Raw genomic sequence first — 13,679 nt, 5'->3', positions numbered from 1 at the left:
AGGATCGATGCTTGATGCCTTGTTGTACTCATGAAGACCCATCCTCCACAGCAGAAGTGTTAAAGCCAGTGAAGAGAATTGACCTGTAAGAGTCTTGTGCCAGTGCCATGTAAAAAGCACTTCTGCAGTGCCATGTAAAAATCACCCAGTACACTCTGTACAGTGGTTGGTGTTGGGAAGAGCATTCAACCATAGAAACCATGTTAAATCAGACTGGAGTTTGTTGCAGCTCTCCAGCTGGCCAGCTCTGGTCAAACTGTCCAACCCATGCCAGCGTGGGAAACGGACGTTAAATGATGAGGAGGAGGAGGAGGAGGAGGAGCCAGCAAAGCAGTGTGGTTAAGAAGTTTACTTTGCACCACATAGTTTTGAGTTCAGTTCCAGTGCACACCACAACCTGAAAGATCCCTCAGTCACATATAAATTCCAAGAAGTATTGGATAATGTTATATGGTGAGTATGTAGAGATAAATACAAGTAACATAGATGACAGCTAACTGTGATTCACGGACCAGATTTGTGGCTGGTGCAGGATTTTAACCAAACAGAAAGTGACACAGTGGTGAACTAGCATAGATAGAGCCATAAAAGCAGAGTAACACATCTGGAGAGATTGGCTAGAAGAGATGCTAAACATCAAGTATATATGCAGTATGGAAAGAAGTAAAGAGAAGTTTGCAATGAGAGGATCCAGATTACAAAGCAATGAATTGTGCAAATTAGGATGTAGTTAGAAATGAGTGTGGGTAAGAAGTGATAGTGGTACATTTATCATAACAGTACGGTTATCACTAAACAGAAAGAGGATTAGAAAAGCCACAACAAGAGGTTTCTGAATGTAGGTAGTGCAGGGAAGATAAAGGATCTGCTCAAGTGGACCCAAAAAATGAAACTGCTATTGAAGTTGACAGCCTTATAGTCAAAACTAGAATTAAGGATAGAAAAAGCAGCTGCAACACCAAAGGATAGACACTGGAATGTTGAAAATATCCAATAAAGTAAGAGATAATCTAATCACTTGGTTAGTCAATCAGGGAATAAAAGGTGTCATATTCAATGACTAGCATAGCAGTATTATTATCAACTGCTACAAAGACAATGGAGGTGTTCTAGAAAAGAGTAACTGGAGACACATCAAAATGATGGACCATCATCATCATCATCATGTTCATTTTCCATGCTGGCATGGGTTAGATCAGTGGTTCCCAAAGTGGGCGGCATTGCCCCCCCCCCCTGGGGATGGTGGAAAGTTCCAATGGGGCATTGAAGAAAAGTGAGGCAATAATGGGGTAATGATTCATGTAAGGAGTGGGGCAATAATGGGGCAGTGATTCATGCAAAAACAACAAAATGGGTTCATTTGGTTAAGTCTTATTTGTGAAATACAGTTGCTTTGAATTTGCCTCAGAAAGGAGTCTATGTTTGTGACAGTTAGTTGAAGTGGGAGTGCTAGGAATGTGACTTGGGTGTCAAGGGGGTGGCAGTCCAAAAAAATTTGGGAACCACTGGGTTAGATGGTTCAACAAGCTACAGGACTTCATCAAGCGCCAATGTTAACTTTGGCATGGATTCCCTTCGTAATGCCAAACACTTTACAATGTGTTCTGGCTGCTTTTTTGCAACACCAACATTAGTGATGTTATCAAACCTGAAAGACAAAGAAAATAAAAAGATCCCTCAATTCAGTAGAAATGTGTTTGAGAGGAGGGGTTTTATGTCAGGAGTTGAGAGACTAAAGTATGACAGAGGGACAAACACAAGTGTAAGAAGCACAGGCCATAGAGAAAATACATGGCTACCCCACATTATATAACAGTAGATGGAATAAAGAGTTGAAGCACAACTGATTATGAAGGAAATCAGCTAAAATGAGACACTGGTCAGTTTTGTACCAGGAATGGAGTACTACTGATACCTTTATTAAAAGTGGGACAACGACACAAGTTATTAGCTAAAAGCAAGCCACTGTATCTAGCTTTTGTTGATTAGATTTTCCACAAGGTACTATGCTAACTAGATGCTGATGAAGGTCTTATGAAAGCAATGCAAGTCATGTATAGTGATACCATCAGCAAGGTAGAAGTTATGTATTCAGCAAGAAATTTAGCATGCAGTTGGATTTCCACTGAGGCTCAGTTCGCATGGTCACTTGATCAAAATTTGAGCCTGTTTACACCATTTTTCTTTCTGACTCCACTAGCAATGTGCACCAAAGAAGAACAACGAGCAGTGATCCAATTTCTCTGGTCGGAAAGTGAGTCGGGTGCTGAAATTCATCAGAGGCTTTTAGCACAATACGGAGTCAGTGTACTACTGCACAGAAGTGTGTATGAGTGGATCAAGAAGTTTAAAAGTTGCCAGATGAGCATGATGCATGAAGAGGGAGAAGGATGTCCATCAACCTCCCACCACTGATGAGAAGACTCAGCAAGCTTGAGAGAAGGTAATGGTGAGCCGGTTCACCATTACCATCTCTCAGATCACTGCTCTTTGATCTTCTTTGGTGCTCATTGCTAGTGGAGTGACCATGCTTATACTGTAAAGCCAGAAAGAAAAATGGCGCAATCAGGCTCAAACTTTGATCACATGACCACAATAGTACCAACTATAAGTATGCATGCACTGAAGGCAGTGTGACAACAATAAAGATATGTTATGGCAAGAGTGCAGATAATTTTTGACTTTTCCTCGTATGTGTGTATGTACTTATGTCTTATCTTTTACTTGTTTTAATCATTAGACTGCAGCCATGATGGAACACACCTTGAAGAATTTTAGCCTCGGGAATTTTTTTCTTAAGCTGAGTATATATTGCTTCAGTCTCTTTTGCTGAACCACTAGGTTATGGGGATGTAAACTCACCAAAAATAGTTGTCAAGCAGTGATGGGGGGGGGACACAGACACACATACATACCATCATCATCATCACCGTTGAACATCCATCTTCCATGCATGCGTGAGTGGGATGGTTGAGAGGAGCTGGCCAGGTAGAAAAACTACCCTAGGCTACTGCGTCTGATTTGGCAGGATTTTACAGCTGGATGCCCTTCCTGACATCAACCACTCTGCTTCTTTCAGTTTCCATCTACCAAATACTCACAAATTTTTTTGGTCAGCCTGAGGCTATAGCAGAAAACACCTGCATTTTCCAGCAAACACAGTGGGACTGAACCCAGAACAATATGATTGGGAAACAAACTTCTAACCACACAGCCATGCCTGTGCCTATATATAAGTGTATATATTATATTATAGTATAGATAGATGAGATTGATGTGAATCTCCTATGTTGGCCAGAACAATACATCTATTTGAAAGAAAATGTAATTAGATTTACTTACAATTTTAGAATTCTTTACATAGTTATGGTATATTATTCTAATGAGAAATGTCATAATCTTTAGCTGCTTGTATAGCACTGTTTTATTGATTTTACAAAAGAAAAGTTTGAAATTCAATACGTGACATACCTTTCAATAGTATTCAATTTGAGACAGTATTATGATAGTATTAATTATGTTTTATAAATGTCCAATATGTGAACTAACTTCAGCAAAATATTTCAATGATGAATGAGTTACAACATTCATAATTTCATAAGTAAAAGCAATTATTCTTCGCATTTCTTGAATAAGGTTTCAATGACATTTCACCCACAAAAGAAAATTTCATTATTCTTCCGACACACTTTTTTTTTTTTTTAACATATATACCTAATCAGAGAAGAAAGTATACAATACCTTTAGCTTTTGCAAGCTTTGTCGGTGTCATAAAAACAAAAGAGTGGATTTTCAATTTCAACTCACCTGCATTTTCCAGCAAACAAGTCAAAATTTTAAAACCAAAGTTTACAACCAAAAAAGTTAGGCCAATTTATACACAAAGACGACTTTGGAGGACCAAAATTTCCATGTGAAATGCAACAGGATTTTGAATGTTTGAATGCTTACACTACATGTTTACACAATATATTGTGTTGACATATATGCTGGAAAATACAATATGACTTCTGGCTGCAACGGGTGAATTTGACAGTAAAATATCTTCAATGAAACATTATGAAGTAAGAATATGAAATTTTTGAGGATAGTTCATCAGTAAAGTCAGAAAAACAATAAGAATTGATAACATGTTTATTTCAAGACAGAAAAAAATAAATCAACAGAACAACTGACTGTCAATAAAAACTATTCTGATTCCTAATGAAGGAAACTGTACATTATAAAGATTCCATATTTCAAACAATATTTGTTCAATTTTTATATTTCATAGTATTAGACATTTATTATATATCACTTTTATATGATACCTGATATTGTTTCATTTGCTCCCACAGTTAAAACTTTAAGACTTTAATTACATAGATCAGTGGTTCTCAACCCCCTTTCACCTATGGGCCCCTTTGATTCCCATTTTACGGAGGTGATTCCCCTATAGCCATTCATTGTTTAAAGAAATCCTATTATACTTTTATAATATTATGAAGAATTGTATTAAAAAAAATATATATATATTTTGTGTATTGTACAAATAGAACCAGTTTAATGCAGATGAATTTTAGCAACAAAATCTTACATGGACCCCACCCCCAGGGTCCATATAAATTCCAGTTGAGAACCACTGACAGAGACATTCTGTATCTTTTACGATTTGAATAGAAATAATTCCATTGCTTGTTTCCTCTGCTTTATTTGTGTCATCTGACAGACAGTTTGGGGTGTGTACAACATAGATTATGAATTAAAATGTTTTTAAGGAAATTCTGAGAATTAGTGAAATTTGAAACTATGGTTGAAAATGTCAAACAATAGCATGCTTATCAAGATTTGAATGAATAATTATTAAAATAAAGAATAAAATTCAAATAAACTGAAAGTTAAACAAAGACTATAATGTGAATAATCTAAGAATTAAACGAAAAAAAAATAAAACAAGAATGAAACATTAAAAAAAAAAGGCACAGTTATTTCAGGGACTAACATAATGGCTGGAGTTGTTCAAGAACATCAGTTACATCAACTTAAACAGTTTCGGAGTCGCCTACGAAGGTCACTAGTGCAGACCCTAACAGGTCAAACCAAACCATAAAAAAAAAAGTTTTATTAGGTAATATAAAAACATATTTCCTGAAATTGCAAATTATTTAAAATATAAAAATATAATTTTCAACAGAGAGAATTTATCAAAATAGAAAACAAATGAAGTTTGAAGTTTAAAAATAATAGGATCGACCACTCACGACTAGCTAGCGCGGACGCGAGTACCCTTATACTCTGTGTTGTGTTTTCAAACGCATGGATATAGATGTCAAATTTGTTCCAATAACTTTCGAGTGATAGATAGATAGAGAGAGAGAGAGACAGACAGACATATAGCTCGCTCCGGCCAGTCATGGTATTAGCTGTCAGTAGCCAAAGAATCGACAAGCCAGCAACAGGCATGCAGACAGACAGACAGATACTTCACTAGCAGTGAGCACTTTCACTTCTGACAGCTAATAGCATGACAGTGCCCAAAATAGAATAAAACTTTTCGTTAAAAATACAGCAGTTAATATTTCGTATATAAAAGACAAACTTGACCAGTTCCGTTAATTTCAGCTAGAAAATTAAATATAACAGGATATCATTATGAAAAGGCACTGTTAGCAATATAATGAATTCCAAGTGTTCATGTCCGCATCTGATTATCAAGTGAAAGTTCAGAAATGGGGGACAAAACTGAACTTATAATCGGGTCTTTCTTTTCTTCTAATAAAGTAAAATCTATAACAATTCGTCCGTTTGTAGGTCGATGCTGGCGATATTTTATTTTTGCGCGATCCAACATAATTCGAGAAGCTTTAGAGGTAATTTTGTCCTTATATTTATCCGAATAGTATATGACTTCTTTAATTCCAGACTGTATAATGACTTTAGTACATTCATTGCAAGGGAACAAACCAACATATATAGAGCAATTGCAAACGTCAGTAGAATTCTTATTGAGAATAGCATTAAGCTCAGCATGACATACGTAGAGATATTTTTTATCTAGCTCAGTGACACCTTCATTGCACCAAGGAAAATCATCGTCACTACAACCACGAGGCATGCCGTTATATCCGATGCCAACAATACGTCGATTTTCATTAACAATACAAGCTCCTACCTGAGTTCTTGGGTCTTTGCTACGCTGAGCAGAAAGGAAAGCCACTGACATGAAGTAATCATCCCATTCAAGGTAATCTTGCCGCTTTTGAGACATGCTGGACGTCACACTGTTAACATAAGTACATTCTGCCATCGTGATTCAAATACGTTTGAATTAAGGGAAATATTTACTGATTACGTCCTCTTGCTTATTAGAAACACAAATATGTTTCTAATTATCTCCCTTGCTTATAGCGCTATTTGTGTCCCTTACACTTTGTGCTACCCACTATCTATCTGCCTGTCGGCCTATATTCAAAATTTTGATGATTCTAGGAAATAGAAGTCATTTTACAAATTTAATACAAATTCCGTTAGTTTAATTTTTTTTACTTATGCCAGTCACTGGACTGCGGCCATACTGGGGCAATGCCTTGAAGAGTTTAGTCAATGAAACCAATCCCAGTACATACTTTTGTGTCTAGGATTTATTCTATCACTATCATTTTATTAAACAGCTAGATTACAGTTGCGTAAAAAAAAACCAACAAGCAGTGAAACAAAGAAAAGACGCACACACATACATATATCGTCAATCTATCATATATCCGAAAAAAGAAGCACACTCTAAAAGCAAAGAGTAGTTATGTATTTATATATATATATAGTTTAGTCTATATCCGACTATAGAATGACCAATAGTTTCGCATCTACAAAGGGCTTAGCTCCATGCGTGACTTGTCAGACTCTAAAGCCACTCTATGACCGGACATAGACTTATATATATATATATATAGGTATTGCAAATTTTAGAGCTAATACTTGATAATTGTGAGCACCTGTATATGCCAGATAGTGGCCGAGGTGAGAGAATAAGTTAAAAACGTAGCATTAAAACAGAACACAAAGGATTCCGAGGTACAATCCTTTCTGTTCTGTTTTAATTTTACGTTTTTAACTTATGCCGAACTGCTAAGTTACGGGGACGTAAACACACTAGCATCGGTTGTCAAGCGATGTTAGGGGAGGGGACAAACAGACACACAAGCATACGTACGCACACACATATATACGACGGGCTTCTTTCTGTTTCCGTCTACCCTGTTGTAGCAAAGGTGGATATATGTCATATCGTGTCCGGAGTATACTGCGTGTGGGACACGATATGACATATATCCACCCTTGCTATATCAGCCTTTGCTACAACAATTATCTCCGAAAAATTCGTTGAATATAGAGCTCTACATCAATTCAACAAAAGAATTCGGCAAAAAAGACCAAATAGGCAAAATGGCATTCTTCTGCAACACAACAACGCCCATTGTCACGTCACCAATATGACCAAAGCCGTGATTCAAGAACTCGAATAAGAAGTGCAGCCTCATTCTCCAGACTTGGCGCCATCAGATTTTCATCTCTTTCAAACACTTTGCATGGTGTATCGTTCAATAATGACGTGGAATTGAGGGTTTGGTTGGATGAATCTTTGAGTCAAGACCAAGAGATTTCTCTTGCCCAAGGCATCGAAAATCTTATTGAATGATGGGCGGAAGTCATAAACAACAACAGGGAGTATATTATTGATCAATTTGTTATGTTTTGTTTTTTTTTGTTTTTTTGTAAATAAATTTAGCTAGATCCACTGATGACCCACTCAACCCAATCTATAAAACTCAAAATATCTGTGTGTGCGCTTTTTAGGCATTTCCACATTTTTCATCTGATTTTGGTGAAATTTATTTTATTAAATGGCAAATCTACCCAGGCGGGTCCTGCCATATCACCAATGCCTAGAGATACCCGCTTACAGGAGAAAAATCGATAAAACTGAAGGGACCCCCACACCTTTTGCAACAAAAGGCAAAAGTTGCACGTGAGAAAATTTTTACAGGAACGTCTGATTTTTATAATTTTGGTGCTAAAAGGACTGTCATGTTACCACATTTCAGACAAATATTCTAGCACTGCCTTGGGGCCTCTGATTCCCAAGGAAACTGCGAAAAACTTTGAAAAAAATTGATTTTTCCCATTTTTGCAAAGCTACACAGTAGAAAACTTTTTACTGGAAAGTCTAATTTCCTTGGTTTTTACAGCTAAAAAACCACCATGTAACAGCAGTTCTATCAAATATGTTCAAAGGCTTCCCTGTGTGACTAAAACATCGAAAAGCTGTTAAAAAATTGATATTTTTCAAGTTTTGCATCTTGAGAACAGTCAGAGAGTGTACTTCTACAACTCTTATGCTGTTCAGCTGACACAAGAACCCAAGGACACAGCGCTCACTGCCTTCTTCAAACTATGCACCAATGACCCCTTCGCCAAGACCCTCTTGTATCCCCAGGTTCCATCATATTACATTTGGAAAAAGAAAACACGCATTTGGGAATCAACGAAACAAGAACAACCCATCAAGGGACAGCCAAACTTAAAATCTTCCCCCACCCATGGAAGAGTTTACACAGTTCGCCCTAACCAACAGGAATGTTTTTACCTTCACCTACTGTTGCATGAGGTCATGGAACTGACATCTTTTGACAACCTGAAAAGCTCCAACGGTGAAGTTTTTGCTATATACTGTGAAGCCTGCCTTAAACGCGGCCTGCTAGAAGACAAAGCTCAGTGGGATGTAACAATGGCGGAAGCAGCTACAATACACTCGGCGAGGAGTTTTCAAAAGCTCTTTGCAGTGCTACTGCAAACATGCGAACTCAGTGATCCTGTAACCTTATGGGAGAAATACAAGGAAGACCCTTCAGAAGACTACCACAAACAAGAACAACTTCTGTTGCCTCATGTGAACATCGGTTTCAACGATGAATTCTTCAACAGAGCAATCATCGACATTGAGAATGGCCTATTTACTGCTGGTAGTAACGACCTTTCATTTTATGGTCTACCAAAAGTCAGCAGAACAAGCTCATATACACTACCAACAGGGGTTATTCAGGAAACAGCCTATGACGTCAATGCTCTTCAACAATACATCAACAAAAATTAGCCGAAGTTGCTTAGGACCAGCAGCACACAAACAGCGCTGTTTACACTTCCATTCGTGAATGCAAAGGAGGTATTTTCTTTTCAGATGTCCCAGGAGGAACTGGTAAAATATTTGTAACTAAACTCCTTGCAAAAGCCCGCCAGCAAAAGAGGATTGCTTTAGCTTCTTCCAGAATTGCTACGATTCTACTGCCCGGGGGTAGGACAACTCATTCGACCTTCAAACTCTCGTTCAATGCTTCTGCGTCCAACTCAGCCACCTGCAATATTACAAAAGACTCAAGACAAAGCAGAAGTGCTGCGAAGGTGCCAGCTTATTGTTTGGGACAAATGCACATGGCACATAAAGGATCCCTTGAAACACTGGACATGATCCTGAAGGACATCAGGAGCTGCATTAGCCCCATGGGAGGCATTTCCCTCCTTCTGTCTGGTGATTTCAGACAAACCCTACCCATAATCCCAAAAGGCACCAGAGCCAATGCTGTAATGGCTTGCATTGAGTTATCTTCCCTGTGGCAGGACGTGCCAATTTTGACTCTTACAACAAACATGAGGGCCCAGCTTTTCGGTGACAACTTATCGGGTGACTTCTCCAAGCAGCTTCTTACCATTGGTGATGGTACAGCTGGAGAGATGACGGTCTCACATGTAGGCATACCTGTGGACACAGTGGACCTTACGACTGCAGTTTTCCCTGATCTGCACATAAACTACCAAAACCTGAATTGGCTGTGCGAAAGAGCAATATTAGATCCCAAAAACACTTTTGTTGCGAAACTCAATGAAAACCTACTGCGAAGCCTTCCTGGAAACCTTCACACCTACAAGTCTGTAGACACTGTTGTGGACCAAGAAGAGGTCATTAATTTTCCCACAGAATTCCTCAATTCCTTTGACCCCTCTGAACTACCACCTCATCATCGTTTAACGTCCGCTTTCCATGCTAGCATGGGTTGGACGATTTGACTGAGGACTGGTGAAACCAGATGGCAACACCAGGCTCCAATCTGATTTGGCAGAGTTTCTACAGCTGGATGCCCTTCCTAACGCCAACCACTCAGAGAGAGTAGTGGGTGCTTTTACATGTCATCTGCACGAAGGCCAGTCAGGCGGTACTGGCAACGGCCACGCTCAAAATGGTGTATTTTACGTGCCACCTGCACAGGAGCCAGTTCGGCGGCACTGGCAACGATCTTGCTCGAAAATCCTTACACATGTCACGGGCACAAGTTCCAGAAAGGCGACTCATCAACTGCACTTCAAAATTGGAGCTCCGGTCATGCTGCTGAGGAAGCTGGAGCCACCATGTCTGTGCAACAGAATGCAGTTAGTGGTAAAAAAATGTGCTGCCACAAATTATTGAAGCAATAATTCTTGTGGGTTGTGGCATCAGAGATGCCTTTATACCCAGGATACCTCTTACTCCACCAGATAAGCAATGCCCTTGTGCCTTGCATCAACTTCAGTTCCCTCTTTGATTTTCATGCTTAACAAACCACTTTTCCATGCTTGCATGGGTCAGATGAAACTTGTTGAGACAGATTTTCTATGGATGGATGCCCTTCCTACCACCAGCCTTCAACCATTTCCAAGCCCCTAAGGCCAGACATGTTTTTCACGGACGACTGGAAATAAATAACAGTCATGCTTCTTTGCAACCATCACATAATGTCAAGACATGGGTACACACATCATCATCATTTAACGTCTGTTTTCCATGCTGGCATGTGTTAAATGGTTTGCCTGAAGACAGGCAAGCCAGGAGTCTGCACCAGGCTCCAATTTGATATGGCAAGGTTTCTACAGCTGGATGCCCTTCCTAATGCCAACCATTCTGAGATTATAGTGGGTGCTTTTTATGCACCACCAGCATGAGAGCCAGCCAGACAGCACTGGCATCAACCACATTCTGATGGAGCTTTTTACATGCCATTGGCACGGGAGCCAGCTGGGGGACACTGGCATCGACCCATGCTTGAACGGTGCTTATTATATGCCACCAGCACAGGTGCCAGTCAGGCAGCACTGGCATGAACGATAGAACAGGTCTTCTCTAGCACAGCATATCACCCGATGATTCAAGGGTACTTTCAAATGGGCTGGTTATGCAACACTGGTATCGGCCATCATCATCATTTAATGTCCACCTTCCATGCTGGCATCGATTGAACGGTTTGACAGGAGCTAGCCAGGGAGAAGACTACACCAGGCTACCATGTCTGTTTGGCATGGTTTTTACAACTGCATGTCTTTCCTAACACATACACACACAATAGGCTTCATTCAATTTCCATCAACCAAATCCAATCACAAAGTTTCAGTCAACCAAGGGCAATGATAGAAAACACTTTCCCAAGGTACTGCTCAGTGATATTGAACCTGAGAACATAGTTGGGAAGCAAGCTTCTTAACCACACAGCCATACTTGCACTTATTGTTAAATATATTATTTTAAAATGATGATAGTTTTCAGCTTGATTTCACTAAAAGTGAAAATACCATCTGGTTCAGGTACTTCATTGCAAACCACAGGGGTTGAGTTCCAACACTTCTTTCTGCTTCTGCTGTTACTGTATTGGTATAAACATTACAGCATCAAGCAAAAGACCTTGTGATTTTTTAATATCCTACCCATTCACCCTATCCAATTCTCTGGACCACTTTTATATTCAACTTCCTATAACTTGAAGGTATACCCAGACACTTCATTCTCTTCTTTTGTAACTGTGAAAGCCATGTTTTTCCTCTACTGCAAAACACCTATTTCTATCTCTGTATCATGACCTCTCATCACCTGGTATAAAGCTACCTCTCTCAATGTTACACCTCACTCAGTTGAGGGGTCTAGTTTTGCAAGTTACTTGACAGTGCCATATGAAAAGCCCCCAGAACCCTGTAAAGTGGCTGACATTAGGAAGGGCATCCAGACATTGGAGCTTGGTGCAGTTCTCTAGCTCGTCATCTCCTGTCAAACCATCTAAAACATGCCAACATTGAAAAATGGACAATAAACAATGAGTTCAGCTTCTGCTGTGTCTTTTATTCATCCAAATTGATAAAACAGTAAAGCACCTGTCAAAACACTGGGGTCAATTTAACCCTTTAACATTTAAACCAGCCATATCCAGCCAAAATATTTTTCCTGTTTTACGTTCAAACTGGCCAGATCCAGTCTTTCACACCTATCCTACAATCTTAGTCTAAAGAATATATATTGACACAATTGAAATCTCAAAGCTACAAGATATTGCTGGATAAATTTAAACCAATGGGAATAAATGTTACATTTGAAAGAATAATCTGAATGCTAAGGGATTAATCAAGGCAGTGCTCCAGCATGGACGTAGTCAAATGATAGAAACCAGTAAAAGAAAACCCCTTTTGCCAAATTTATGCCAATGTTAAAAATCACTGTAGTGAGCAAGGGGCGTAACTCTGCTGAATCCAATTTATCTGACTGACATAAAACTGATTCCACTATCTACAGTTAAGTGATCAGTTGTCACATCAAAGGGTGATTTTCCTTTATATCTTTGTTTCTGACAGCATTTTAGGTTTATTGCTGGTATTCCTATCCATAAACGATAAACGTCGCCCTTTCAAAGCCTAGCCAGGCTCATGGGCCTGGTTTCCCGGTTTCTATGGCGTATCTGCCCCCCACCCAGCTGGACGGGACGCCAGTCCATTGCAGCGTTACTCAAGAAACAGGAAGAAAGAGTGAGAGAAATTTGGGGCGAAAGAGTACAACAGCGGTCGCCACCACCCCCTGCCGGAGCCTCGTGGAGCTTAGGTGTTTCGCTCAATAAACACACACAACGCCTGGTCTGGGAATCGAAACCGCGACCCTCCGACCACGAGTCCGCTGCCCTAACCACTGGGCCATTGCGCATCCACATTCCTATCCATACTTTACTACATTAGATACACATATGGCTGTGGGGTCAAGAAGCTCACTTTGCAACCACTTGGCTTCAGGTTCAAGTTCTATTGTGGCACTGGCAAATGTCTTCTTACTGTAGCCTCCTCGTGAGTGAGTTTAGAAGGAAACTGTATTGAGGCTTGTCGTATATGTATGTGTGCGTATACTATATATATTTAATTAGAGAATATGTTAACCTCGTGAAGGGATGGCTGCATCCAAGGAAATAATAGTATTAAGTGAAATGGCTGTAAGAAGCGAAGATGACCAATTTGTTATAATAAATACTTCACTTCCTAATCTCCATTTCCTCTTTTGTTTTTTAACTATATATATATATATCATCATCATCGTTTAACGTCCGCTTTCCATGCTAGCATGGGTTGGACGATTTGACTGAGGACTGGTGAAACCGGATGGCAACACCAGGCTCCAGTCTGATTTGGCAGAGTTTCTACAGCTGGATGCCCTTCCTAACGCCAACCACTCAGAGAGTGTAGTGGGTGCTTTTACGTGTCACCCGCACGAAAACGGCCACGCTCAAAATGGTGTCTTTTATGTGCCACCCGCACAAGCCAGTCCAGGGGCACTGGCAACGATCTCGCTCGAAAATCCTACAGGAGCCAGT

The 13,679-nt window shown here is 39.7% G+C and overlaps 2 protein-coding genes across 2 annotated transcripts; one reads left to right on the top strand and one right to left on the bottom strand.

Moving 5' to 3' along the window:
- Positions 1-4,116: 4,116 nt before the first annotated feature.
- Positions 4,117-6,388, bottom strand: LOC106884442 (deoxycytidylate deaminase). Its single transcript, XM_014935830.2, has one exon. It carries the CDS (start codon positions 6,284-6,286, stop codon positions 5,672-5,674), a length of 615 nt encoding a protein of 204 aa, XP_014791316.1. The 5' UTR covers positions 6,287-6,388; the 3' UTR covers positions 4,117-5,671.
- Positions 6,389-9,465: 3,077 nt separating this feature from the next.
- LOC106884440 (uncharacterized) lies at positions 9,466-11,915 on the top strand. Its single transcript, XM_014935828.1, has 2 exons — positions 9,466-9,990; positions 11,823-11,915. Exons 1-2 carry the CDS (start codon positions 9,466-9,468, stop codon positions 11,913-11,915), a joined length of 618 nt encoding a protein of 205 aa, XP_014791314.1.
- The last annotated feature ends 1,764 nt before the right edge of the window (positions 11,916-13,679 follow it).

The sequence above is a fragment of the Octopus bimaculoides genome, chromosome 1, assembly GCF_001194135.2.
Source record: "Octopus bimaculoides isolate UCB-OBI-ISO-001 chromosome 1, ASM119413v2, whole genome shotgun sequence".
NCBI lineage: Eukaryota > Metazoa > Mollusca > Cephalopoda > Octopoda > Octopodidae > Octopus > Octopus bimaculoides.
This window is presented reverse-complemented; position numbering and strand designations above follow the sequence as displayed.